The 27,683-nt window shown below is 41.1% G+C and overlaps 1 protein-coding gene across 1 annotated transcript; it reads left to right on the top strand.

Annotated features, from left to right (window-relative positions):
* The first annotated feature begins 4,897 nt into the window (after positions 1–4,897).
* LOC123800260 (histone H2B subacrosomal variant-like) lies at positions 4,898–5,420 on the top strand. Its single transcript, XM_045809863.2, has one exon. The coding sequence runs from the start codon at positions 4,929–4,931 to the stop codon at positions 5,295–5,297; it is 369 nt and encodes a 122-aa protein (XP_045665819.1). The 5' UTR covers positions 4,898–4,928; the 3' UTR covers positions 5,298–5,420.
* Positions 5,421–27,683: the final 22,263 nt, after the last annotated feature.

The raw sequence follows: 27,683 nt of genomic DNA, 5'->3' as shown, positions 1-27,683 counted from the left end.
CTATGTGCTTCGCAAGCTCTTACTCTTATTACTGTTCAAGGAAAATCCATTTTATAATGATAATCTATTGATTCAGGAGGTATTTAATTACTTTTAAGTTAACTGATGTTTTGCTATAATGTGTGAACCAGAACTCAAAACAAAATTAAAATTTTTCTTATCTCTGTTGTCCCAATACATTTTCTGGTTTTTTGCTAAAGAACATCAGACTCCTCAGGAACTTCATCAGGAATTTGACAACCTTCTACTTAATTTCAAGGCTAATTCCTTTCTGTCCTTACCCTGCACAAAGCTAATCTAATTACTCTTTTTCAGGTTACCTGAGAACAATGACCCAGATTTCAGATTAGCCAAAGCAGGACACAGGTGACCCCACTATGGGAGGGCAAGGGCTCTGCACTGGAGAGGTTAGGGGTTTCAGCCTCAGGAACCCAACAAAAAAGGTAGAATCAAGTCAAAGAGAAATGATCTAGGCCACAGAATTGTCAACAAATCAGTAAAGAAAGTTTGCTTGACTTCGCCCCAAACATGGAAATATGAGATAGGCAAGACACCACAATAAAGTGGGCCCCAGCCTGGTTCCAGCCTCCTCTGCTCTTTCTTTGGTCTGTTCCTTGCAAGCACTGAAAAAGCCTTTGGCTAAAGTTCACCTCAATTTAAATGCACAGAAAAAAAGTTTATACCAAAGTCTACATCTCCCCCATCTCTGAGCCTGGAGTCCCATGAACCAGAGAACATGGGTCACCCGCAGGAGCCCATCTTTGCATCACCCTTTTCTCCTCCCCTTACCTCTCTACTCACCTGTACCCCTCTACCCTCTTCTTCCGAACTGCTCTGCCTTTTTTTATAGTTGATATACAGTGTTTTATTAGATTCAGGGGCACAACATAGTGATTTGATAATTCTATACATTACAAAATGCTCACCGCAGTAGTGTCATCACCATCTGTGTCCATACAACATTATTACAATATTATTGACTGTATTTCCTATGCTGTGCTATTCATCTCCGTGGACGGAACTGGAGCTTTGTATCTCTGAATCCCCTTCATCTGTTTTACCCATTCCCCACCCACCTCGCTTCTGGTGGGGAGTTCATAAATACAGTTCTCTGTATTTATGAGTCTCTTCCTGTTTTTTATTTGTTTATTACTTTCATTTTTTAGATTCCACTTAAAAGTGAAACCATATATTTGTCTTTCTCTGTCTGACTTATTTCACTTATCATAATACACTCTAGTCCATCCATGTTGTTGTGAATGGCAGGATCTCGCTTTTTACAGCTGAATAATATTTCATCCTTGTGAGAAAGCAAGCTGGAGAGAAGAAATTGAGAAGGGGATTTGAGAATGACGGGGGAAGAAATAAAAATCTCTCTCCCTCTACTGTCATCCTCCGGCTTCCAAGGATAAAAATGACTTTATTCAGCATTCTTTGGTGACTCTAAAGTAGAGGCAAAGCACAGAAAGTAAAAATACAAGACAGCTCTCCATTTTTAGGGGGGGAAAAAGCAAATTACAAGAAAGTTAGCCCATATACAGAAAGTATTTTTAAAATATATTTTTGGTCCATCTCCTAAGGAAAGTGTTATTCGTCTCTAACTTCTATACAGTTGGTGACCCAGAACTTCTCTGACAATGTCATTCTGGTTTGGGTGGCTATATTGTGGCAGAATAATGCCCTCAAAGTTGTGCGTATCCCAAACCCCGACCTGTGAATATGTTCTCTTACTTGGCAAAGTGGAATGTGCAGATGAAACCAAGGATGTTAAGATGTGGAGAATATCCTGAATATCCAGGTGGACCCAGTGTGATCACGAGGGTCCCTGTAAGTGAAAGAGGGAGGCAGGAGTCTGTGTCAATGATGCAGCATGAGAATAGCTTGACCATCCATTGCTGGCTTTAAAGTTGAAGGAAAAGCCAAGAGACACAGGTAGCCTCCCGAATCTGGAAGAGGTAAGGAAACAGATTTTCCCCTGGAGCTGTCAGAAGGAAGACAGCCCTTGACTTTCGCCCAGTGAAATCCATTCAGACTGATCCCACCACTAGAATTATAAGATAATTTTTGTTGTTTTAAGCCACTAAAATTGTGGTGATTTGTTACAGCAGGAGTAGAAAACTAATACGGTGGCTGTAAAACTGTTGCCAGAGTACACTCATACCTGTCAGTACATGTTTTCAGCTTTGAGTTACTATCACCTCTGCCGCAGCTATCGTGGAATAATCACGGAGAGTCTTGATGATGACCTGGAGTCATTGCCAGACCCTCAACTATAAATGAAGTTGTAACCCCAATAGTATACATACGTGTTCATGGAAGACATACAAACCATGCACCAAAGAGACAGTATGATCAAGCACAAAACAAGAGCCTGGAAAAAATCATGAAATCGTTGTTGATTTTAGATTCCAGCCACACTGGAGCAGCTCAGAGACCACAGACCCCAGACCTCTAGTACATTGGTCATCGCTCCTTTCACTCTCCTGTGTCTCCTGCTACGGACATCAGGTTTTGTTCTAACGCAACGACCTTGAGGGGGAGTACAGAGGAGAAGGGGACAGACCAAGGGCTTCACTGTGCTCATTCCCAGGGCAGATAGATGCAGAATAATCAGATTTGCTCCATTGTCCAAATTGATAATCCAACAGGCATCTCCTGAAGGTCATTACGCTAAACAGTGTCTGTCCCTTGTTCCAGACTGTCTGGAGGAGGAGGAAGAGAGAAGGAAAAGAAAAACCAGCATATCAGTGGTGAGCTCATACATATTTTAGAATGATTCATTAAATTTTAAAAGGGAATTGGGGTTAACCCTAAAGTAGCCAGAAATGTTATAGAATCAGTATTCCTCATTTTCTGAACTTTCTGATCGTCAGTATTTTAGCATACAGCTTGCTGTTTTGTCTTGAAAGCCTTTTTCTTTTAACTTCTATAATGTATTGCACCCTCCCTTCTCCTCACACAGGCACAGAACCAACTGAGAGTCATAGGGATTAGAAAGACAGGGATCAAAATGTCAGCTTTATTACTGATGAACTTTTGGAGGATAGTCCTTATGTGTGGGGCAACAATAGGCTTTCTTTTATAGAACCTCTGAATGAAGCAAAATGACCTACTGAGTTAAGGCCAGCTAGTGAAAGTGATCCAGCCCCAAGAGCAGAGCTGCCCACCGTGATCCCAACAAGAGCCCCGAAGGGCCTGAGATAGGCTTACCCATCTTCCCCCTGCCTCAGTGATTCCAGGGACGGCTGTCCCAGGGAGGAGGAAGTGAGGGGCAGAGAGAGGCCAGGAGCGCTGTACTAGTAAAAGCTCTTCAACGTGGGTACATGAAGAATAGGGAGCGAACGTTCTCCACCTGAGAGCTTCTTCTAAATGATCACAAATAAAGCTGGGCTGTAATTAAGCTAACTAAGTAATTATATCTAGAGCAATCCTGAAAACAAAATTAGCAAGAGCTGACTAAATATCCATCACCGCCAAGCGTGCGTGGAAGCAACCACCTCCAACTCAGTACGACACACAGTGTGAGGTGTGCTGCTAGTAATAAATACAGTACAGGCGTTCACAAATGATGCCTGTAGTCTTCAGAACTTAGGACCTGTTGAGAGTTTTCCCTGTAATAACATTCTTCCTACTCACCTTATTTCACATCTGCTTTCTTAAGTGACAGGAAAAGGGGAGGAATTACACACAGCATTCCAGAAATGACACACAGCCCAGCCTGTCTTATCTGTGAAGCCGCTCTCAGGGAAGGATTTTTCATGGTAGCATGAATAGCTGTGGCCATGGTGAACTATTGACATGCCTGGGAGTTGTGATCTTTATAGTTGCTTCTGCTTTTTTTTTTTTTTAAGATTTTTTATTTATTTATTTGACAGAGAGAGACGCAGGGAGAGAGGGAACACAAGCAAGGCGAGTGGGAGAGAGAGAAGCAGGCCTCCCACTGAGCAGGGAGCCCGATGCGGGGCTCGATCCCAGAACACCAGGATCATGACCTGAGCTGAAGGCAGACGCTTAATGACTGAGCCACCCAGGCACCCCATCTTCTGCTTATTTTTTATTTTATCCAGGGATGAATTTGATTAAGAAGGTAATGGAGATTTTTTTTTTTCCAGCATGAATATCAACATAACACCTGAGCAAGAGTGACCCTACACTTCTGGGTAATAATGACAGAAGAACTACAGTATCAGGTAAAAAGCAACCATGTAATGAAATATGTGGAATTTTCAAGAGTGATATTAATATCATTATAAAAATTGAATGCACAGAGTTCACATAAAATAATTTCAACAGTAAAATTGGGCAGTTTTTGTTTTATTCTCCTTTTCTACATAGTTGTTCATAAGGAGCTGGTGGTTTGGATTCGTTTTAAGTGGAATTCATTTTTTAATTAATTTTTAAAAGCAGACCAGCCATACATTTTTACTTTTATTATAAAACAATCACTTCAAGATATTTAATGGCTTATTGTTCATTTGCTTGTAAAATGACCTTATGAAAACTCTTATAAACAGAGATTTCCCCATAAAAGGCTTATGGTACCTTTCCCTTTGTGTTCCTGCTACCAACCCCCCAAAGTGATATTTGTCCAATTCTGAAAATATTGTATGTTATGCTTGCAAACTGCCAAGAAATAAAGTAAGAAAAATGAGCATTTTCTTCCGCCCTGAAGCCAACCTCAATCCTTCTACAACACTCTATCCTCTTAGGAAAGCTTTAGGTTGGCCAACCAACAAGATTTTTCCCATAACAACAAATCAGTGCTGTTGCTAGGTGATTGTGACATAGGAAGAGTAACCTCCAATCAAAGAGAAGCCCCAAAAGGCTGATTGTTGCATGCCTATATATATATATATATATGAGAGCTCCCCTCCCCCCACCTTTAGGCCCTTCTCCTCTCCACTCTGCTAAGAAGAACAACATCTACAATGGCCAGATCCATCACCAAAAAGAACAAGTGCTCCAGAGGACATCGAAGCCCAATCTCCAAAAAGAAATCACATTCCAGCACTGATTTTGGCCATAGAAATTATTCACTCTACATTAACAGGGTCCTAAAGGAAGTGGTTCCCCAGAGGGGCATATCATCTCGTACCTTGGACGTCATGAACACCCTGATCAATGACATCTTTGAGCGCATTTCTATGGAAGCCTGCAGCCTGATGTGTTTCAGAAATCGCTGTACCCTCACCCCTGAAGATATCCAGAAGGCAGTGTACCTGCTGTTGCCTGGGAAACTAGCTAAGTATGCAGTGGCTTTTGGAAGTGAAGCTGTCCAAAGATATGTCCACTCCTAAACTCCATGTACCAGCATAATTAAATCTTGGGGAAAGTAAATCAACCTTACTACCCAAACGATCACTTCACACTGGAATTCCCTCTTCTTTTTTATAACATAGTGGTATTTCCTGGTATTTTCCCCTATCCCTCTTATTTCTAGGGAAGAATTACTCTCTTGCAATTTTACTTTTTAATGACCTGGCTAGTTAGGTTTTCCTGACACCTGACACCTGCCCCCTGCTGAAGTCCCACCCAGAACTCTTGTTTTTCCTTTGAGTGTGTAAATCTCACTATATAAATTCAATGCTTATTGTATTGGTAAGGTATCGTTAACTATGTATAGGATGATTGAAGCTAGCTATGCTGGCCCCCAGGTCACACTGACTTTGAATTTACAAAGACAAACATTTTAATCAGGAGTATATCAGCACTGATAGATTTTTATCAAGAAAGTATTTTCTAGAGCAAACTCCATCCAACCAATTTAGTTCTTAACAAATCTCTATACAGCATGTTAACAATTTCCTTTGTTTTAATTCTTATCTCCTGATTTTCAACAAATTCGGTTCATACCATGTAAATTTTATCTTACATTTAATTGATCGTCACATTTAGGTTTGGTTCACTGGGATTTACTGTTCTACATTTGTAGCGTAATGAGACCAACACCCAGGAACCTACTACTCAGCTTATAAACTTTTTTTTTTAATGATGTCAGTGTTTTGTTGACAAAATACTCTAGGTGTCTCCCAGTCCATTTCCCTACTCACTATCTTAAGTTTCTCTTTCCCATTCCCTTGCTTCTCTGTGTATTTTTATGAGTGCCTCTACATAATAAGTTGAATTTTGCTTATTTTGTAACATGGGGGTATAGTATCTGTGTTTTTCTGTGCCTGCCTTTTTCTCTCAAAATTGTTTCTAAGATTTAGACCTGTTCATATAGATAGCTCTAGTTCGTTCTTTTCACTCCTAGGCTGTATAATATTCCGTAGCGTGAATATACCGCAGTTCGTTTATCCGCCCTCTCTCGATGGATGTGTTGTTTTCAGTTTTTCCTATTACGAGCAATGCTGCTATAATGATGAGTCCCAACCACAGCTAAGACTACTAGAGCATTTGCTATCAGCACAGCATTTTACATAAATTAACTTATTGAATCCCTACAACCTTGTGATGATTAAATAATTCTCCCCTCCTACAGATAAAGAAAATGAGGTACAGAGAAATAATCTACTTTTCTGGGGTCACACACCTGTGTCAGTGGCAGAGTTGAGATTTGACCAGGTTAACGGCATCCTCTGTGGGCACGTATTGTCTGCTGTGAGCATTCTTGCACATGTATCTTCTGGTACAAATGCACAAGAATTTCTGTAGGTAAAATACCAACCGTGGAATTGCTGGGTCATTGACATGCTCATGTTCAACTTAGTAGATATTAACCAGACTGTCTTACAAAGTGTTTGTACCAATTGGCATTTGCAGTAAATGAGAGCATTTTAGATTCTTTCGGTTACAAGGAACATAACACTTACATTTCTTCAAGAAAAAGGGGTTTCTTGTATGTAAACACTAGGATGGGAACTGAGACTCTTCTAGGTGTGTCACTCTTAGGACCTACTCTGTTTCTCCTGGGTTGCTCCCTTCTAAATGCTTCCTTCTCAGAGTTGCAGATGGGTCCATCGGATTCCACGTCCATGAATACCACAATAAGATTTTACCGCAATAAAAAATGGCTAAGAAATTTTAAGTGGGTATTTTATACACATGCATTGATATAATCAGACTTGGAACTACCTTATTTGAATTGGGCCCAGACAGAGGTTGCCAGCTAAAAATGGGCTGACCGTGATTATATAGTTGCTCACAACTGCCACGCTGCTGTGGGTTGGCCCCAGAAGGACCTCAAAAGTCTATTAGGGGTCAAGAAATTATAGCCATTGTCCAAGTCTGGAAACAGCTTTTTTTGGTATGGTCCTGCAGGCTGAGAAGGTTTTTAAATTTTTATGGGCATATTTTAAAAGAAAAAAACCAAGAATATTCACCAAGCCTAATGTGGCCCACAAAGCCTAAAATATTTATTGTCTGGCTCTTTACAGGAAAAAGTCTCCACCTGTGGTCTATACAGTGTGCTTCTTTTGCAGAGTTTGTGATAAGGCAGGTTTTCTAAGGCTTTTCTTGGGACACACATGTCTGTATAAAAGCTTACAAATATGAAGAGTTCATAGTTGGCTTTTCAGATCATGGCAGTAAGGATTGTCCCTACAAATGGTGCTCAACAATTGGGGCAGTGGAATAACCATTCACAAAAACAGTCTTATTATAAATTGAGGTGTTACCAATGGGTTAAGGGAACTAGAAGTTTCTTTATATGTTATTCTCTACTTCTGTTTTTGAAATATTTTAATAGAATTTCAAAATAGGATCAAGATTCTTGGTAAAACTCTCTGGCATGAGTTTCAAGTCAGATCACATAAATGCGTGTTTGTAAAACTACCCACATTTTCAATACGTTTTAACCATTTTTTATTGTGGTCAAATCTGTATAATACAAAACTTCCCATTTTAGTCACTTTCAAGTGTACAGTCACAGTAAGTCCATTCTCATTGGTAGGTAGCCAGCACCACCAGGCATCTCTAGCACTTCTTCATCTTCCCAAACTGAAACTTCATAAACATTAAACAATAACTCCACATTCCCCCCTCCCCTGCCCCTTGCAAGTACCATTCTGCTATCTCTCTCCAGGAATTTGGTGACTCTAGGAACTTAGTATAAGTGGAATTCAACAGTATCTGTCCTCTTGTGATTGGCTTCTTTTACTCAGCAAAATGTCTTCAGGGTTCATCCATTGTAACCCATGTCAGAACTGCCTTTCTTTTAAGGTTGAATACTATTCCAGTGTATGCGTTTATCACATTTGGTTTATCCATTCTTGCATTGCTAATCCCTTGGGTTGCTTCTACCTTTTAGCTATTGAAAACAATGCCATTACAACCATCGATGTGCAAATGTCTCTTTGAGTCCCTGCTTTCAGTTCTTTCAGGTATATCCCCAGAGTTTCAGGTATATCCCCAGACATGAAATTGCTGGATCATGTGGTAATTCTATTTTTAACTTTTTTGAGAAACCACCATACCATTTTCTCACAGTGACTGCTCCATTTTACAGTCTCACCAGCAATGCACGAGAGGTCCAGTGTCTCCACACCCTCATCAACATTTGTTATTTTCTGTTTACTGTGTTCTATATGTATTATATATTATAGTCATCCTAATGGATATAAAGTGGTTTTGATTTGCATTTCTTCAATGGTAAGCGATGTTAAGCATCTTTTTCATGTGCTCACTGGCCATTTGTATTTTTTTCCTTTTTTTTAAGGTTTTTTTATTTATTTAAGAGAGAGAGAGAGAGGACATAGTGGGAGGAGGGGCAGAGCAGGGAATACAACACAGGGCTTATTCCCAGAACCCTGGGATCGTGACCTGAATTAAAGGCAGATGCTTAACCAACTGAGCCACCCAGGAGCCCCTGTTCTTTTTCTTTAGATAAATGTCTTCTGCCCATTTTTAAATTGGCTTTTGTTGTTGTTGAGTTGAAGGAGTTCTTTATATATTCTGGATATTAATCCCTTCCCGGACATATGATTTGTAAATGCTTTTCTCCCATTCCATGGGTTGTCTCTTCAGTCTGTTGATAGTATCCTTTGATACACTTCAGTTATTATGAAATCCACTTTGTCTACTTTTTCATTTTGTGTTATATGTCACTTAATATTTTTATTGCTCCTTTATGAGAAAGTTATTTGCAACAACATTTATATATGTATATATATATTTTTAATTTTGGAATCAATTCATAAAGTCAACATAGCTTCTAAAATTTGAAAATAGTCTCACACTAGCTAACACATTAAGAAAGGGTCAAAAATATCTCAGTGCATAATTTTGACATCAATAAGACCATTTCACCATTTCTTCAGTCTTGGACCTAGTTACCTGAGACAGTTAAATGACAGGAAGACAAAAAGTGGTACACACTGATTGTCATCCTCTAATATGTATCTACCCCTTCTCAGAAATAGGACCCCAATTTTTAGCTGAGCTCATGGCCAGCCAGGACAAAGGCTTCATTTCCAACCCTTCCTTTGACCAGTCGTGGCCATGTAAACAAGTGCAGATCAATGGAAAGTATTTACAACTTCCGAAAAGTTTCCTTCAATACCAGCAAAGTACTTTTTTCCCTTTTCCTCTTTCCTGCTGACTGGACTGAGGATGTGAAAGCTGGAGCTGGAGCTGGAGCTGGAGCTGGAGCCACCACCGTAAACTAGGAGTTGAAACCTGTATGTTGAGGATGATAGAGCAACAAAGTAAAAGAGCTTTGGTCTCTGAGGACTGAACTGCCATGCAGCCCAGGACTGCCTATGTTTACAGGAGAGAGAAAGAAATTTCAAACTTGTTTCAGCCAGTATTATTTTGGGTTTCTATCATTCATAGTCAAATCTAATTCTACTGTAAACATCCAGATGATTACTGACAGCTAAACAATGTGGTTAGTCTCAAAATGATTCTACACTTATTAAATAAAAACGTAATACTCTATAAATGGAGGATGATGAATGTCTCATGTATTTACCAGAAGATGTTTTTGTGAAATGAAATCTCATGCTGTTTAGCAACCCTTTCTCAGGGATGCGTAATGCAGATGGCCAGAGCTTGCTTGCTGTTAGTCTATTGGACACCTGATGGATTTTCAAATACTACTTAAAATACAAAAATAGTAAGAGATTCAAAGAAGATAGGAAAGAGGGGCGCCTGGGTGGCTCAGTCGTTAAGTGTCTGCCTTCAGCTCAGGGTGTGATCCCAGGGTCCTGGGATCGAGCCCCGCATCCCTGCTCTGCTGGGAGCCTGCTTCTTCCTCTCCCACTCCCCCTTGCTTGTGTTCCCTCTCTCGCTGGCTGTCTCTGTCAAATAAATAAATGAAATCTTTATTTAAAAAAAAAAAGAAGATGGGGCGCCTGGGTGGCACAGTGGTTAAGCATCTGCCTTCAGCTCAGGGCATGGTCCCAGCGTTCTGGGATCGAGCCCCACATCAGGCTCTTTCGCTATGAGCCTGCTTCTTCCTCTCCCACTCCCCCTGCTTGTGTTCCTTCTCTCGCTGGCTGTCTCTCTCTCTGTCGAATGAATAAATAAAATAAAAAAAATCTTAAAAAAAAAAAAAAAAGAAGATAGGAAAGAGAATTTCCAACTAAGCCAACATGACCAACATACAAATTCTGTGGTCATTTGAACCTAGTGATATACAGTATCATAAAAGATGTCTTACACCACCAAGAAAGAATAGTGCCGATTTTAGAATACAAATTATCCAAATAATAAAATTCTAGCAAACTTAGATTATCTTTCTAGATTATCCTTAGATATCCTTATCGTTAGATAAGATATCTAAACTTATTTCTGAGTTTAGAAACCTTGCTTTGGAACTGAATAATGTAATCTCATATAAACATATGCTGTCACTATAATTATTTAAAGTCTTGCTGGGCACACTGCTAGCTTGTTCGTATATGAACTAAATGTGATGGAAATTACTGGAGAATAGAAAAGTACCATCAAGTGGAATACGTTGCATGTACCACTTATAGTTCATTTATATGTTCACAGAAATGCCTTCTTCACAATAGATACTGAGAAAACAAAGACAAGGTCCATGCCTTTAAAAGCTTAGAATTGTATGGAACAAACTGAAACTAAAATAAATTATTGGGAACAGCTGACAGCATTAAACCTAGACATTATTCCAAATACTCCATCTATATCAACTCAGCACAAAAAGCCCAAGACCACCACATGAGGCACCATTAACATTTTACAGTCAGGAAAACTGAGGCATTAAATAGGCTAAGAAACTTGCCAGAGGTCACATAGCTAGTAATAAAAGAAATGTGATTAAACCCATTTACTCTGGCTCTAGAACCTGTAACTTTAAGTGCAATGCATGCTTCATCTCACACGGAGAAAGACAGGTAGAAGAGCCATGTGGCACATGGGAGAGGCATCTAGCTCAGAACAGAAACGGGTCTTACAGGAGACGACACCCACCCTAGGTCTTGAAGTCTGAGTAGGAAATGCACATAAGGCAAAGGAATAATATTTGCAAAAGCATAGGGCATTAAACAGTGTAAATTTAAGGTAATTGCAAGGTGAATGGCTGCCAACAAGCACAGGAGGAGGGATGATGGAAATGAGGTCAGAGAGGCAGGCAAAAATCTGTGGGCTCTCTTGTAACTTGAATTTGATCCCAGAACCTGTGAGGAGACCCATGAAGGGACTTCAAGCAGGAGAAAGATGATCCCAGCAGCAGAGATGAGGGTGAATTTAAACAGGGGAAGCCAAGTTTGCATATTGATTGGAGCGATCGGTGAAAGACGTGATGAGGGCTTGACCCAAGTCAGTGGCAGTGGAAAGAAGGAGCAGATGGATGTGGATGGCACCTCGGAGGCAGAATTCCCAGAAGATAGGTGGGATTCCCAGGGCCCCGGCCCAGGAGACTTGACAAAGCCAAGACACGAAGCTTGATTAATTTAGCACTTACGCATAAAATATCTAGACAAGAGGCCAGCGCCTGCTGTAAATGGTGCCGTACGTGGGGCATCACAAGGATGCTCGAAGTGCAGAGGATCTGGCAAAAGTCCAAACAACCTTGGCATGGATGTTTAGCACTTGTTAAAGCTGAGCTAGAAGAGGACAGCTTAAGTTTTTAATACTTGCGATCAGTTTTGATCACAACCTTGTGCTATGCCACACGTCCAGTGTTGACAGATTTGCTTAGCTCTGACAGCCCATCTGGGGGAAGACACTCGGCAGGAGAGGGAGAACCCAGCAGACTATGTAAACCACGGGGCGGAAGTAGCAGCCTGGAAATACAAGGTGGAAGGTTAGTTATATTCAAGACGCAGAGTGCTGAAAAAGAAAACTGCTGCTTGTCCTTGTGTGTTCTTGGGAGAGAGTTACTCCGAGGCAAAGAGGACCTGTTTGGATGAAAGACTCAGTGCTGGTCAGAGGGACAGGCTGTGAGGCAGCAGGGCCCCGGCAACGCAGTGGGGCGCAAGAGGCCCTCTCCGGACCATTCCTCCTTCCCCTGGCCTGGGACAGGAATCCCAAAGTGGAGGCTGCAGAGAGGGCCTCTGAGAAGCTGGTGGGGAGGAGGGAGAACAAAGCAGGGTCCTGTGAAGCTTATTCCCAATGGGCCGGTTTATGGGTGCGTGGGAAGCCAGGCCTCCTCGGGAGAATCACAGACGTTTCTGTGGGGAACTTTGCCAGAAGGGTGAATCCCAGGAACTTTGAGTTACTAAGGTTTTAACTGGAGAGAACTTAAGGTTAAGGTTTTACCCCACACTTATAAGTCTTCCAATGGACAGCTCGCTCTCTCTTGCTCTCTCTTTTTTTTTTTTTTTTTTTTTTTTTTTGGTCTTCATCTTGTGCTTTCTGCAGCAGAGAAGGCAGAAAAATCACTTGACATCAAATTAATCTTTGCAGAGGGACGCCTGGGTGGCTCAGTCAGTTAAACATCTGCCTTCGGCTCAGGTCATGATCCCAGGGTCCTGGGACTGAGTCCTGCATCGGGCTCCCTGCTCAGTGGGAAGCCTGCTTCTCCCTCTCCCTCTGCCTGCCGCTCCCCCTGCTTGTGCTCTCTCTCTCTGTCAAAGTGAATAAATAAAATCTTTAAAAAATTAATCTTTACAGAGTTGCATGCCGACCCCCCATCAGGTCAGGTTTTTAGAATATTATTATTAAAGCAAGTCTGACATATTTTCATTTGGGCTATTCCACAGTTAAAAGGCTTTCCAGAAAAATAAACAGTGCTACCTAACGTGGCAGTCCATCTCTAGAATAGTTCCTTACTGGTTCTCTTCTGGGGTGCGTGCTCCGGGTAGTCCCCTCCCACGGACTATGAGGGTTGGTCTGGGTCACCAATAGAATATGGTACAAGTGACAGTGTGTGACTTTCAAGGCTCCCCGATTAAAAAAAAAAATTTAAACAAAAACGAAAAACAATGCCACTTCCATGTTTTCTCTTGGATTACTCACCCTGGGGAAACCAGCCACCCAGTCACGATGACATCAATGCAGCCCCATGGAAGATGCAAGTGGTGAGGAACTCAGGTCTCCTGCCAACAGCCAGCATTGACTTGCCAGCTGTCTGAGTGAGCCGCCTTGGAAGTGAATCGTCCAGCTCCAGTCAAGCCTTCTGAGGATGGCAACCCTGGCCAACATCTGAACTGAAAACTTCCAAGAGACTCCAAGGCAGAACCACTCAACTGAGCTGCTCCTGAATTCCTGACCCTCAGAAATGTTACGAAATAAAAATTAGCAGTATTGCGTCAAGTTTGAGATCATTTAAGTGGCAATATTTAATTCATAGACTTAATTTATATCCACAAGAACAAGACAACTCACTAATGTAATCCCCCCAAAACGAAGAGATTGCCCCATAACAGGTTTTATCTTCTACCTTTAGTCAACTAAAGCAAATTTCTGGCACTTTTCAAATTCAGTCACGTTTTTGTCCTCACTTAGAGACAATAATGTGCAGAAATATTAAAGCCTAAGCCCAAAACACCCATTATGGTATCTTGTAGGTAGCTAGCTAGGCTGCAGAGTCTGCTAAATTAGTTTCAAAAAAGCAGGCAAAAAATTAGTCTAGACAGTATCTATGGGTAAACAACATCATTACATTCAATTATCTGACTGGAGGGAGAAGGCAAAAATAAAATTCTGACAGTAATTTGATTTTAGGAAAAGGGAACGATGACAAAATGCTATTATTAAAGAAAAACTGAATGCTATATTTTCCAAAGCAAAATGCCTACAGCGACCTGAACACATTCAAAATCTATTATTGAAATCCCAAGGAAAATGCTGGCCTCTACATAAGGTGAGGAGCTTGAATAGATCTCAGAGGACTAAGAGCAACATTGCAAGCAAATTCGAGCAAAAAAAATCAAGATGTTTCAATTGGCACAAAAAATAATAATAATAACCAGAACTAGAGACAACTACCCAAGTTTGGGAGATCTCAAAGATGAGACTGTATGTTGTCCTCATGCATGGCTTTGTACTGTGGTTCATGCTTTCTCTATCTGTCTCTTGGCCTAAACTGTAAGCTCCCAGAAGGTAGGGACTCAGCTTCTATCTCAAGTCACTGCCCGAAAGTTAGTATGTTAGTCTGAGTTCCCTAGGAAAGATGATTCCGCAGCAAGACTTTCTTGGCAGGTGCAGTCCCAGGGCAGCAAGAGTGAAAGGAAAGACAAGTGAGTCAGAGGAGGATCAGAGGTAGCACAGTAATGCACTGACCATGCTGGCTACTCTTCTATAGCAAGCGATTGCTTGACTGGTGTTGCAATTCGACCACGCAGGGTATGCCTGCACAGATTAAATGGAGAAACTATGACTGACAACAGTCTATGGTAGGGGGGAAAATGGAGAAGGAATGTATCTGCTAGCTCTGTCCTGACTTCTTCTTTTCACTAACCAAAGTTTGTTCCATGAGGAATTGATTTCCCTAAACACCCAGCTTGTGGCCTCTTTAGCAACCCCTAGGGAAACTACAAATCTGGAAAGGTAAGAGGGACCAGAGATTTTGGGCATTCGTCTCAGGTAAAAGAAATGCAAGGACCCACAGAGAGTCCTTCACCACAGCGGCTATGGCGGGAGAGACAACCCTGAGGCGTTAGGGGTCAGGTGAGCTGGGAAAATGCATTTGGTATAGCCAGTGTTGGTCGACACTAGTGGATAGAACCCTCTTGTAGGAATAGCAGTAACAACCACAAGAATACTAGTATTTATCATTTTCTGAGTACCATGTACTCTCTCAGAATCTCCATATACATTATTTTCTGTAATCCTCACAACAGCCCCGCAAGGCAATACTATTAATTTCCCCATTTTACAGATAAGAAAACTGAGGCTCAGAGATATTAACTAATTTGGCCAAAATTGCACAGCTAGTATGTGCACCCTTAGTTCTGGACCCAGATTTCTTTCCACTGATCCAAACTCGTTACATTAAAGGACATTAAAGTACAAAAAAGTACATTAAAACTAACAAAAACATTGTTTTTACACGTGCATTGGCTCTTTTCATCTTGATCACAACTTTATAGATAAGGAAAATGAGACTCAAGAAGTTTAGGTATCTTTTCCAAGTTCATACAGCTATTAACAGTCAGAGCTGGGAGTCAAACCTTAGCTGGAGTTCTTTGTTTTTTGTTTTTTTCAATCTCTGCGTCTCAGCGGAAACTATCAAATGCTTGGTTGAAATCACGACTGTCTGTGTTCAACTCAGTGTTTGCTAATCTATCATCATAGACACACTATCTAAAAATTAGTTTCCACAAATCCTATTAAAGAAAAAATCACTTAGAGCAATTGTTTTCACAAGTTCCTACCCTCTGAATTAATGAGACACGTCTATGCTCATTGATGTAAGTGTAATTTTATGCTGGGGCCTCATGAGGATTTCAGCGAAGAGAGAAATGAGAATGGAGGAAATTATAAGACCCATACAGAGACACTGAAAATAGGAGTATAGCAATAAGGGTCCTCAAAGCAGCTGACATCTTAAAGGAAGCCTAAAAGATTATCGAAGGAGGAACAATAGGACTAAAAAGCTGGAGATGAAGAGCAACAAAACCCAACACCATCGAAGTACTTTAATACACTGAGAGAAATACAGAGAAAGTTTTCTTGAAAAGTTTCTGTTACTTTCTTTGAATATTTATTAGAATTGGGCTTGGCTGCATAAAAACAGGAAGATCCAGACTGACAGTGGAAAAGAGATACAATTTTGCATCTTTGTCATGTAGTGACCAGATATTGGCCATTCAAGGCTAGTATGGAGTCTACATAGTGTTAGAGACCCAGTATCTTTCCTTGTAGCCTCTTTGAGATTCATGGCTTCTGTGTGCAAAGTCTCCTCATGGTCCAAGCTAGCTGCTGGAGCTCCAGCCATTATATTCGCACTTCAAGCTACAGGAAGAAAGAAGAGGAAAAGAAGGGTCTACTCCCTCCCTTTTAATGAGATTTTCCAGAAATAACTCACAACACTTCCACTTAGGTATCATTGAGCAGAATTTCATCACAGGATCCCATTGGACACCTAGTTGCAAAGAAGACTTTCAGTGAGTATATTGTCCCCATCTAAATGCAGGGTTATGTTATTGAGGATGAGAGAAAATGGCTATTGAGGTGTGCAGCTAGCAGATTCTGCCACAAATGGGTAAAAGATTAATAATAATAATAATAGTAACAACAAAAGTAATAAAACTCATTCAACCTCCCTACCTACCTCTGCAAAGACACCTGCAACAGGATATCCCAATGCCATACATAATTTGGCACCATAGTACCATTTTCTATTTATAAGATTTTTAAAGTGAAATCAATTTAGATACTTCTGTAGCAAGAATAATGGGAATGGATTGATGATAAAGGCAAAAGTGAGAAAACTTGAATTTTGTTTTATACTAAAATCACAATATTCCTCTAACCCGGCAGCTGGCTTTTGTCCTCGGGCTGTGGTGGCTGGCAGCCTACGATAAGAAACTCTTTTACATTCCATGTCATCTGTATTCTCACATTCTTATGCTGCAGATCACTTAAATTGAACTTGCAGCAGCTCTCTTTTCTGCTTAACTGTATTCATATTTCAGGCAAACACAGATAACATTTCAGGGGAAAAGTCTATCAAAAATGATATTTAACTCCTTTACATTCAGAATACTGCACAGAAGCTAAATGCTCACTTTGTTCTAAGACGGTAGAGAAATAAGCAAAGTAAAAGAAATTGTGGAAAAACTAAGGTGTCTGATGCATTCCTGTGCAAAAATAAATGTTTTTTAAATGTATTTTTGTTTCCAATAAGGGTAATAATAGCTAACGTTTATCGAGCGGGTATTATGTGCCAAGAGCAGAGGGGAGCACACTGCTGTATTCATTCAGAAACTGTAAGAAGAGCCTCGAGTATGTTTTCTCAGACTTTTGCTCCTCAGGCTCTGTCATCCGTTCATCCTTCCATAAACATTTGCCAAACATTTATTATGTAGCTAGCACTATGCTAAAAGATAGGGAGACAGAGATTTAAAAAACAGATACTAGCCTAAGGAAATTTGCATTTTCCTTAAACAAACGAAGGGAGGAATAAAAGGAGTACATTTTAATCCCTGGCTGCGTGGGTTCTGGGACAGGCCATCGGGGTTCACACCCTGACTCTGTGAATGCTTAGCTGTGGGACTTGAGGCAAATCACATAACTTCTCCAAGTTTCAGTTTCCCCCTCTGAAAAGTGGGCATACCAAAGTACTGAACGAGATAAGCCATTTAAGCCCTTAACTCACTGTTTGGCACGACATGAGCACTCAAATGTTAATGATTTTAATTTATTTGTATATTAGCACCCAGGGTGCTAAAGGAGCACTCAGAAAGATGCTGAACCCAGACACCAGGCTGACAGGGCCTGATGAAGATCCCGAGTTGGGTGTTTAAGACTGCACAACTCAAATATTCTCCTAAATTCTCCAGTTCTCAGGGGTCAGCCTTCTCTTCTATGCCCAAATAACCCTGACACACATGCCTATGATAGTAGAAAGTCTCCTCTTTCAATGGGCTACCCCTCAAAGAGAGAAGTGAAAACGTGAGGAATAAAGACGTGTTTCACAGACGCTCGGGCTCCCGCAGCCAGACTCGCTCTCCAGATGATCGGTCTACTTTATGCACAGGGCCTCTGCTCACTCTCCACCTGCCCCTCCAGGCCGTTTCTGCTTTCCCAGTCTCACGTCTGCCTCCACTGATGCCTCGAGGCGCAGCTTAGAAGAAGCAGTCCCTTTAAACAAGGCTTTGCTGAAAGAGCAGGGAGAATGGAAATACATGGAGAAGGTAGCCCACAGCTAGGGCTCCAGGCCGCTGCTCTGAGAGTCACAGCCCAAACACCAGTTGACTATCACTGCCCAGCCCCCACAGGTCTTTGCCCACTGGGGGTCGGGGCCAGCTGCACCCCATCCACAGGAATTTTCAGGCACCTTCATATTCCAGCATCCAAACTCAGTCCCCTTTTTGCCGCCGGGGAAGATGGGAAGCCTCTCTCCCCAGGCTGAGGCCCTTCTCTTTGCCACCTCCAGGATGGCAGGTGCATGGGCGTCCATTTCCTTCCGGGTGCTGCGACCCTCCGCTCAAAGTCGTAGCTGGCACAATCAGGGGAATCCCCAAACTTTGCCCCCAAATCAAAGTTATCCATCTTAACTCCTGGATAGGAAACCAGCTGTCCAGTCCCTCTGGTGCTGCTTCAAGCTGGTCTGTATCTACATCACAGGCTTCCGTTGGCCCTGAGCTGAAAGGAGGTCCAGGCCTGTATGACTTTGATGGCTCCTGGTCTTGTATGAACACTGCTTGGACAAAAATACACCTAACTCTACCAACACATCGTTTCCAGGCAACCAGGACAGTCTAAATGCAGATTTAGGAAAATTTGTTTTCATTAACTTGCTAAGATACTACACTTACATTGTTAAACAGAACACAATAGGTTACTCTGAAGGTTTTGCATTTGGGGTTATTATTCCTACTTGCTAGGCCTCCCTAAGAGAAATGAATAGGTGTTTGCCTTATAGATACATTACTAAAAGGATTCATTCAAGTGGTCCGTTCTCAAACAAACGGAAGTCTCACCCCAAAGACAAATGTTTACCTGTCAAATGTCTCATTTCCTCAGAGCTCTGCTCTCAACCAGATTTTGTGTTAGGTGTACTTTGCTTTTCCATAAGTGTATGCTTCAGTCGTTTAGAATGGAAATAGCCCACAGCACTTCACAAGCAATCAAGAACTTTCTTGTTAAAAGGCATTTTAGGGGGCGCCTGGGTGGCACAGCGGTTAAGCGTCTGCCTTCGGCTCAGGGCATGATCCCAGCGTTATGGGATCGAGCCCCACATCAGGCTCCTCCGCTATGAGCCTGCTTCTTCCTCTCCCGCTCCCCCTGCTTGTGTTCCCTCTCTCGCTGGCTGTCTCTATCTCTGTCGAATAAATAAATAAAATATTTTTAAAAAAAAAAGTCATTTTAGTATTCTGTTGCTATTGAACACAATTAATACTTCTCGGGCAGAAACTCTTTCAGGGATATTAGACATATAAGGTAAAATCCCTCTCTAGAAACCAAGGAGAACCACTTTTTAAACAGTCAAGAATCATTTGGCATCTGAACATGTACCCAAAAAGATTTTTATTAATATTACTCAAACAATCATTTAAAAGTTAGTGACTCTTACATTCCTAGAATCATGGAGCTAGCGTGTATTATGCTAAGCGAAACAAATCAGTCAGAGAAAGACAATTAGCAAATGATTTCACTCATATGTTGAATTTAAGAAACAAAACAGATGAACGTAAGGGAAGAAAAAAAAGAGAGAGGGAGAGAGGCAAACCGTAAGAGACTCTGCATAATAGAGAACAAACTGAGGGTTGACGGTGGGAGGTGGGTGGAGGATGGGCCAGATGGGTGATGGAGATTAAAGAGGGTACTTGTTGTAATGAGCACTGGGTGTTGTATGTAAGTGATGAAACACTGAATTCTATTCCTGAAACCAGTATTACACTATATGTTAACTAACTAGAACTTAAATAAAAACTTGAAATAAATAAACAAACCGTCTTCCATCATCTGTTCCCTGACATCTCTCCTCTGCTTTACACAGGCAAGTTTAGACAAGTTTAGACTTTCCCACCAAAATGTCAAGTTTTTTCTTTCCTCTCTGCAGTAGGGAATTTTAAAAAATATTTTATTTTCGTTACTGTTAAGTGTTACTATTTAACTGAAATTTTTATTTTTTTATTTTATTTTTTATTTTTTAAAGATTTCAATTATTTATTTGACAGAGAGAGACAGCCAGCAAGAGAGGGAACACAAGCAGGAGGAGTGGGAGAGGAAGAAGCAGGCTCCCAGCGGAGCAGGGAGACTGATGCAGGGCTCAATCCCAGGACTCTGGGATCATGGCCTGAGCCGAAGGCAGACGCTTAATGAGCCACCCAGGTGCCCCTAACTGAAATTTTTAAAAATAGTATTTTGCCAGGGATTTCAATGGATTGTTGGAAAAACCATTTGAGGTAATAGGGTAATGAATGCATAGAACAATTTTTAGCAAACTGTAGACTATGTATAAATTATTATCATTATTGCTTTCTTAAGGTCAGAGGAGAGTAGATAAGCCTTAATTGTACAAGTGGTATTTAATACATGGCCTGGAGAGCTGGAAGGAAGAGGAGCTAACTCATACCAAGACCAACTTCGTAATAACTTGGTCTTTCTTAATCCTCACAACCAAACTATGAATTAAATATTTCCATTTTCCTAGAAAGCAAACTGAGGATAGGAGGGGTTAATTGACTTGTCCTATGGCCACATAATTAATAAGAGCCTGAATGGGACTTAAACTCAAAAGGGAGGGCTCACAAAGTGTTAGCAGAAGAATAGCAAGAATGCGACTGTCTAGCCTGCATCTCACTGTTGCCTGGGCCGGCATCACCTGGTTTCCCTTGCAAGTGAGGAACGTGATGGCCCTCCTCCTCCAGCCCTTCCTGCTTGGCCTCAGCTCCTAAGGTCACGCAACCAGGCTGGACCCTGGCCAGTCAACAGTGAGAAGAGGACCAGCACATGGAGTTGGTGTCTGGAATATCTGGTGGACCTGCCTTTAAGCCCTGAGCTTCCGCAGACCCACGGAGCTATAGTTCTCGCCGGCTTCTACCAGATTGTCCAGATTGTAAAACCGGGCTTCTTCCAGGCTGTCCAACCTTCCCATTTCCCTGCTCAGGTTAGAGGCTTATCCTGAGTTTCAGTGCACTAAATTCTCACAGGTGGTGGAACTTGTCCCTTGGATTCTAAGACAAGCAGATAAGCCATCTTGAGCACATGCATGGCCCCTTATCTGATTTTGAACATTGCCACCAACCAGAAACTCCTGTTAGGCCACCCTATCCATTAGACGATCTCTTTGGGCAAGGATTCCTGGCTATGTCAGTTCTGCATTATTTGCTTTGGCTTTGCAGATGTTGCATGTTGGCTAAGCTAACGCCTTTGGGCCCAGGCCAACCCTGCCCTTCCTTTACTCTCTTCCCAAGCTCATGAAGTCTCAATGTGCCTCGTGGCTAAGCCATCTGAGTTAGGGCAGGATGAGGCCCCATAAAGCTTGCCGTAAATGAAAAATGCCCATGCCGAAAACAGGCGCCCTGCTGGACACACCCAAGAAGGTCACAATTTATCAAGATGTAGCCTGACTGGAGAGTCACTGATAAAGAGCAGAAGTTTGAGAAGAGCTAGGAGCTCTTGTTCCACTTCCTAGCACTGTGATCTTTAGCCACTGTCATTAGTGTCACTGTGCCCCACTTTGCTCCTCCGTGACGTAAGAGCAAGGATACCTGCGTCACTCGGTCTTTATATACATTCATTGAGATCATGTTTGTCAACATGGTAATAGTAGACACTTAGGAAGTGCCGTTTATAATTGATTCTGAAATGTGCGCTCATTTTCACATCTTAACACTCTGAAATTGGAATGAATCTTATATCGTGTCACAGCTTAATCAACAGATTTTTTTTTCTTCTTTTTTAACGGACTTAAAATAACGGTACATCTTCCAATCAGTGGCATCTTAAGTTCGATGAAATGAAATACAGATGGTCCCCAACTTACAATGATTCAACTTCATAATGGTGTGAGAGCAGTATGCATTCAGGAGAAGCTGTATTTGGAATTCTGAATTCTGATCTTTTCCCCAGCTGGCGATAGGCTGTAGATGCTCTCTCATGACACTGGGCGACGGCAGCGACGGCAGCCACGCATGCACCAGGTGAGCAACCTGTACCTGACAAGCTCTCGGTTTCTCACGTTCGGTACAGCATCCAATAACTTACACGAGATCGTCAATACTTAATTATAAAATAGGGTTGAGGCCTCTGGGTGGCTCGGTTGAGCGCCAGACTCTTGGTTTCCTCTCAGATCATGAGCTCATGGGTGGTGGGATCGAGCCTTCTGTGGGGACTTCACCTCAGTGGGGAGTCTGCTTAGGATTTTCTCTCTCCGTCTCCCTCTGCCCTTCGCCCCACACTCGCTCACTTTCTCTCTCTTTCTAATGAATAAAGCTTTAAAATAATAAATGAATAAATAAATGAATGAATGAATGAATAAATAAATAAATAAATAAATAAATTTTTAAAATAGGCTTTGTTTTAGATGGTTTGCCTGACCATAGGCTAATGTAAGTCTTCCAAGCATGTTTATGGCAGGCCAGGTTAAGCTATGATGTTGCCTAGGTTAGGGGTATTAAATGCATTTTCAACTTAGGATATTTTCAGCTTACATTGGGTTTATCAGGATGTAACCCCAACCCAAGTCAAGGAAGATCCGTAATATCTTTCTCTTACCACAGTATCCAAGACCATACTTTACTCCCTCCCAAACTTGATAAGTCACACAGCAAAACTAAAAGCAGCATTGTAATGGATGGTGCCTTATAACCATTTAGAACAATTGAGAACAATTTTTCACCGTTTCACTTGACAATTCCACACACAGGGCTGTGAAAAGAGCACTGAGATTTTTGTGAAATAACAGGATCTTTAAAGAGGGCTCTTTATTTTTGCATTTTCCACAGACAGGCCTTATTTTTCCAAAAAAAAAAAATTAATTGCTAACTCTAGATAATGCAACTCTATGAGAGGAAATATGTTCTCCTTGTTTAAAAATGTTGCACTGAGACCATACTGGTAGGTTCTATGAAGTCATCAAACATTTCTAAACAGATTGAATTGTTTTGCTCTGAGTCATGGTTTTAAAACTGACTCATATGAGGACAGCTATGAGTAAAGGAGCCCCACAAACACACCTACTCTCTCATTGGTCACCGGTCCCTTTCTTCCTGGGATGCCCTTTCTCCATATGCTGAATTCTTACCCAAGAGCCAACTAATGAAATAAGAAACCATAGAACCTTAGAGCCAGACTGAAGCATTCCCAGATATCCCCAACTCAAAACCAACTGTTCCTCTCCTGGGTTTCCATAACCCTTAGGCCTTATTTCCATTCTAGTACTTATCTGCTACAATTATATTTTTAGGAAGTCTGTGTCTCTTTTTGCTTCTCCTCATTGGCTTTGAAAGTCCTGAAAGACAAGGCCATATCTTTTATTCATCTGCATCCACATAGTACCGTGTGAAGTATCTTAAATATATTCGTTGTTCTATTTTAGCTGAAATGTATTGAATTGAAATGGACTTATGTACAAGTGCTTTTCACCAAATACAATGGACTTTTGTCACTACTGTTACAGTATGAATAACATCAGAGAAACCACATAATCACAACAAATATATATCCTGATTAAGGAATTGGACCTTCCCTGAAACTTGGTTGGTCTTGCCCACAAGACTATTCCCAGAAAACCCTAGGTCCTCCGTAAATATCGGCTGAAGGAACATCAACTCTGCCTTGCTTCTCACTATCATCCTATTTTTCCAAATATTCTTCCAGGTAGTTATAACATTTTCCTTTGTCTACTCAAGCAAGAAACAGCCAACTTTCAGGGTGCCTGGGTGGCTCAGTTGTCAAGCGTCTGCCTTCAGCTCGGGTCATGACCCCAGGGTCCTGGGATCGAGCTCCACATTGGGCTCCCTGCTCAGTGGGGAGTGTGCTTCTCCCTCTTCCACTGCCTGCTTCTCTGCCAACTTGTGCTCGCTCTCTCTCTGTCAAATAAATAAAATCTAAAAAGAAAGAAAGAAAGGAAGCAAGAAAGAAAGAAAGAGAGAGAGAGAGAAAGAAAGAAAGAAAGTAAGAAAGAAAGAAAGAAAGAAAGAAAGAAAGAAAGAAAGAAAGAAAGAAAGGAAGGAAGGAAGAAAGAAAGAGCCACCTTTCTTTACTCTCCACATCATGACAACTGTTGCTGTGACTGTCAGAGCCTGACACCTGTCCGCAGTCCTTCTCTTCCCCTCTTCCCCCCGCCCCAAGTCCGGTTCTACAGCTTCAGGTTGTCACAGCAACTTACAAATTTTGCTAATGACCCTGACCAAGCTATATCTAGATAGATGATAGATAGATTGATATATAGAAAAAGATATCTATCTTTTAAAATACTATAATAACTAGGAAAAAATGGAATAATAAACCCAAAACTACAATTTTAAAAAATTATCTATGGGAAAGAGAGGAAATAGACTAGAGACAGAGGCAAAAGTTACAGTACTCAAAATATATTTTATTTTGTATATTGGAATTTGAGGTCATATAAATATTTTATGTAATTATACAACAAAATTAAATTTAGGGGCACCTGCGTGGTTCAGTTGGTTAAGTGTCCGACTCTTTTAGCTCAGGTTATGATCTCAGGGTCCTGGGATTGAGCCCCGCATCAGCTCTGTGTGCCTAGCAGGGAGTCTGCTTGAGATTCTCCCTCTCCCTCTGCCCCTCCCCTGACTCTCGCAAGCATGTGTGCTCTCTCTTTTTCTCTCTCTCTAAAATAAATAAATTTTTTAAAAAAATTATATTTAAAAATTCCACAAAACAAAGATAAAAAATCAAAAAAGTAATTAAAAAGTATTTCAAGTGATTTCACAACAAATAATTTGATTGTACAATCCTCGTAGGGTAAAATGACCTATACAAACAACTGTAAAATTGTTTTCAGTAAATATATTGTTGGCATAGTGTTGATACTGTTATGGTGCTGGGTATGTTTGTGGGACAAAGCAAATGAGTAATGATGCTGGTGTCATTGGGAAGTAACCAACTGTGACATAGGAGAAAAGAGATGAAAGTGATATAAGAGTGATAATGTTAAATAAGAATTCTGTAATTCTGAGTTTGAATTGGAAGTATCAGTATGAATTCATCATGTATTTTATCCTAAAAAATTCTTTTCCTAGCTCTGTCCAATGAAAAAGCCTAGAAACCTGATTGCAGTTCCAAAATAACATTTTTACATAAAAACACAGAGCCTCTTGGAGAAATGGCTGATTCCAGGTCTGGGGCAGAAAATGCACCAGATGAAGCTGGACTATCACCTTGTTCCACAAGCAAGGAAGCTATGAAAGAGTGATAGGGTCCCGTCAAGAGGACTCGGGGCCAACCTGAAGATGAACCCACTGGCCAAAGATGGGACCATTTGGGCATCAGTAAGGATGAAAACACAGCAAATAAGTTTGAATCCAGAAATCTATAATGATGCTTTAAAAACAAACAAACAAAGAACCTCACTGATCACATTTGAAGGATGCTGGCTAAATGATTCATTTTTTGAAAACTGACAAATACAGGGAAAGAATCAAGCATACATTATGTCTATTTTATGCATATCATACCTCAGACTACAACAATCATCTTCTATAGGGAGAAGTTTCTCCTTATAGAAATAGTCCACGTAAAAAGCGAAGAATGATATAACTGAAATGTAACCATTTCATAAATCCTCGTGAAATATGGGTCTGAAAAAAGATTATTATTGGCTGCTAACGTCACACAAAAAAAGAAACATTACTGTGCCCAGATGGAAGTACCCAAGACCACTTATGAAATAGCCACACACCAAATAATCAGACATAAATCCAAGTCTCAAGGTTTAAATACCAAGTTGCAGGAATAGGAGGAACAGCAGAACATGTTAACACCTAGGGATGCAAGTAGCAAAATCCAGACCATGGGTAATTCTACAGGGCTGAAATACCCAATTTCTTCAACAAATCAATTGCAAAAGAAAAAAAGGGGAGGCGGGGCAATTATCCATTAAAAGAGACTTCAGAGGCATACCAGCTAGTAAGCAAGCACTGTGGGGACCTTGTTGGGATGGAGATTCAAACAAATTCTAAAAAAAAAAAAAAAAAAGTTTGAGACAGAAAAATTGAAATAGCTATTTTGTAATGTTAAAAATTATTGCTAAATTTTTAGGTAAAGGAATGGTACCTAATCTTTTAAAGACACATATTGAAACATTTGCAGATAAAATGATATAATGTCTGGGGTTTGTTTCCAAAGAATCTAGGATTGAGGTAAGTGGGACTGCAGATAAAACTCAGTAGTGAATTTACTGAAGCTGAGTAGTGCATACATAAGGAGATGTTCATTTTAGGATTCTCTCTACTTTCATACAGGTTTGAAATTCCCCATAACAACAAAAAAAATGTAATGCCCCACTGTAAAAAGTACTACAACTTATTTCACACCTCAGGTGAATGAACCCTGTAGAATCTTCAAGAAATACTAGATATGGCATGTGTGCATATAAGTAAAGTCCTGTTTCTTCTTCAAAGTGGTCAGATATTTCAAGAAAAGGACACATTTAGGTCCACATAAACTCATTCAGCTCTACTTTTTATCCAAAAATGCACCTTTGGATAGATTTGGCTCCGAACACACCAAATTTTTGTGCATCATCACTTCCAGAAGACTATCAGTCATCTCTGATACCAACTCTGTCATTGGAACATCTTGGAAACAATTGTGGGTCCCCTGGCACTACTAACATTTTTCCTGGGCATCTGTAGCCCTGTCTCAGCCCCTCGATTTTAAACTTACGGGTACTAGCATCAGCTACCCAGCTCCATCACATTTGAGGCTACAGACATTCCTTACATAATCTTTTTTTTAAAACAGATTTTTATTTTTTTAAGATTTTATTTCTTTATTTGTCAGAGAGAAAGAGCATAAACAGGGGGTACAGGAGGGAGAGCAGGCAGAGCAGGGCAATGGAGAAGCAGGCTTCCTGCTGCCCCGTCCCAGGGTCCTGGGATCATGACCTGAGCTGAAGGCAGACGCTCAATGACTGAGCCACGCAGGCATCCCCCTTACAAAATCTTATAAAGAAAATAAACATCCCTGGATTCTCTTCTCCAGTATTTTGCTCATTTTTTCAAGGCTGTAGGCACACAGAGCTATTCTGTTTACCTGACCAAGTCTGCTTGGCCGGTAGAGAGACCCAAATTGGTAGCAGTGATGAGGACAGGACAGAAGCAGTGGAACAGCCCCCGTGGTGGCAGCCAGGGGAGAAAGGGGGGGGGGCGCTCCGGGCGGCCACCGTGGGGACCCTGGGTGGGAGGCCGGCTTGCCCATTGGTCCCTGGAGCCTGGCTGTGGTGTCTGCACAAATACTCACTGTGGCCAGAGGACGGGCAGGAACTGTGGGAACCCAGGCAGTAAACTCTGTCAGTAAATTATTACAAAATAAAAGTTTACACACTGACACTGCAAGATAACATGTCAAGGAGTCCTTATAATCCTTTGAAGAGTTTAGAATCTCAGTTTTAAAAACTGCTTCAACATTGCAAAGCACATATCCACAGACTGAAAAACAGAAATGTAAAGATTCAGAAATAGAAAAGAAAT

Source organism: Ursus americanus, chromosome 5 (assembly GCF_024610735.1).
Source record: "Ursus americanus isolate L20-20 chromosome 5, mUrsAme1.1.p, whole genome shotgun sequence".
NCBI lineage: Eukaryota > Metazoa > Chordata > Mammalia > Carnivora > Ursidae > Ursus > Ursus americanus.
Note: the sequence above shows the minus strand (reverse complement) of the source record. Positions and strands in the feature narration are given on the sequence as shown.

Coding starts and splice junctions, on each gene's coding strand:
- LOC123800260 (XM_045809863.2), top strand. CDS start 4,929: ATGGCCAGATCCATCACCAAAAAGAACAAGTGCTCCAGAGGACATCGA.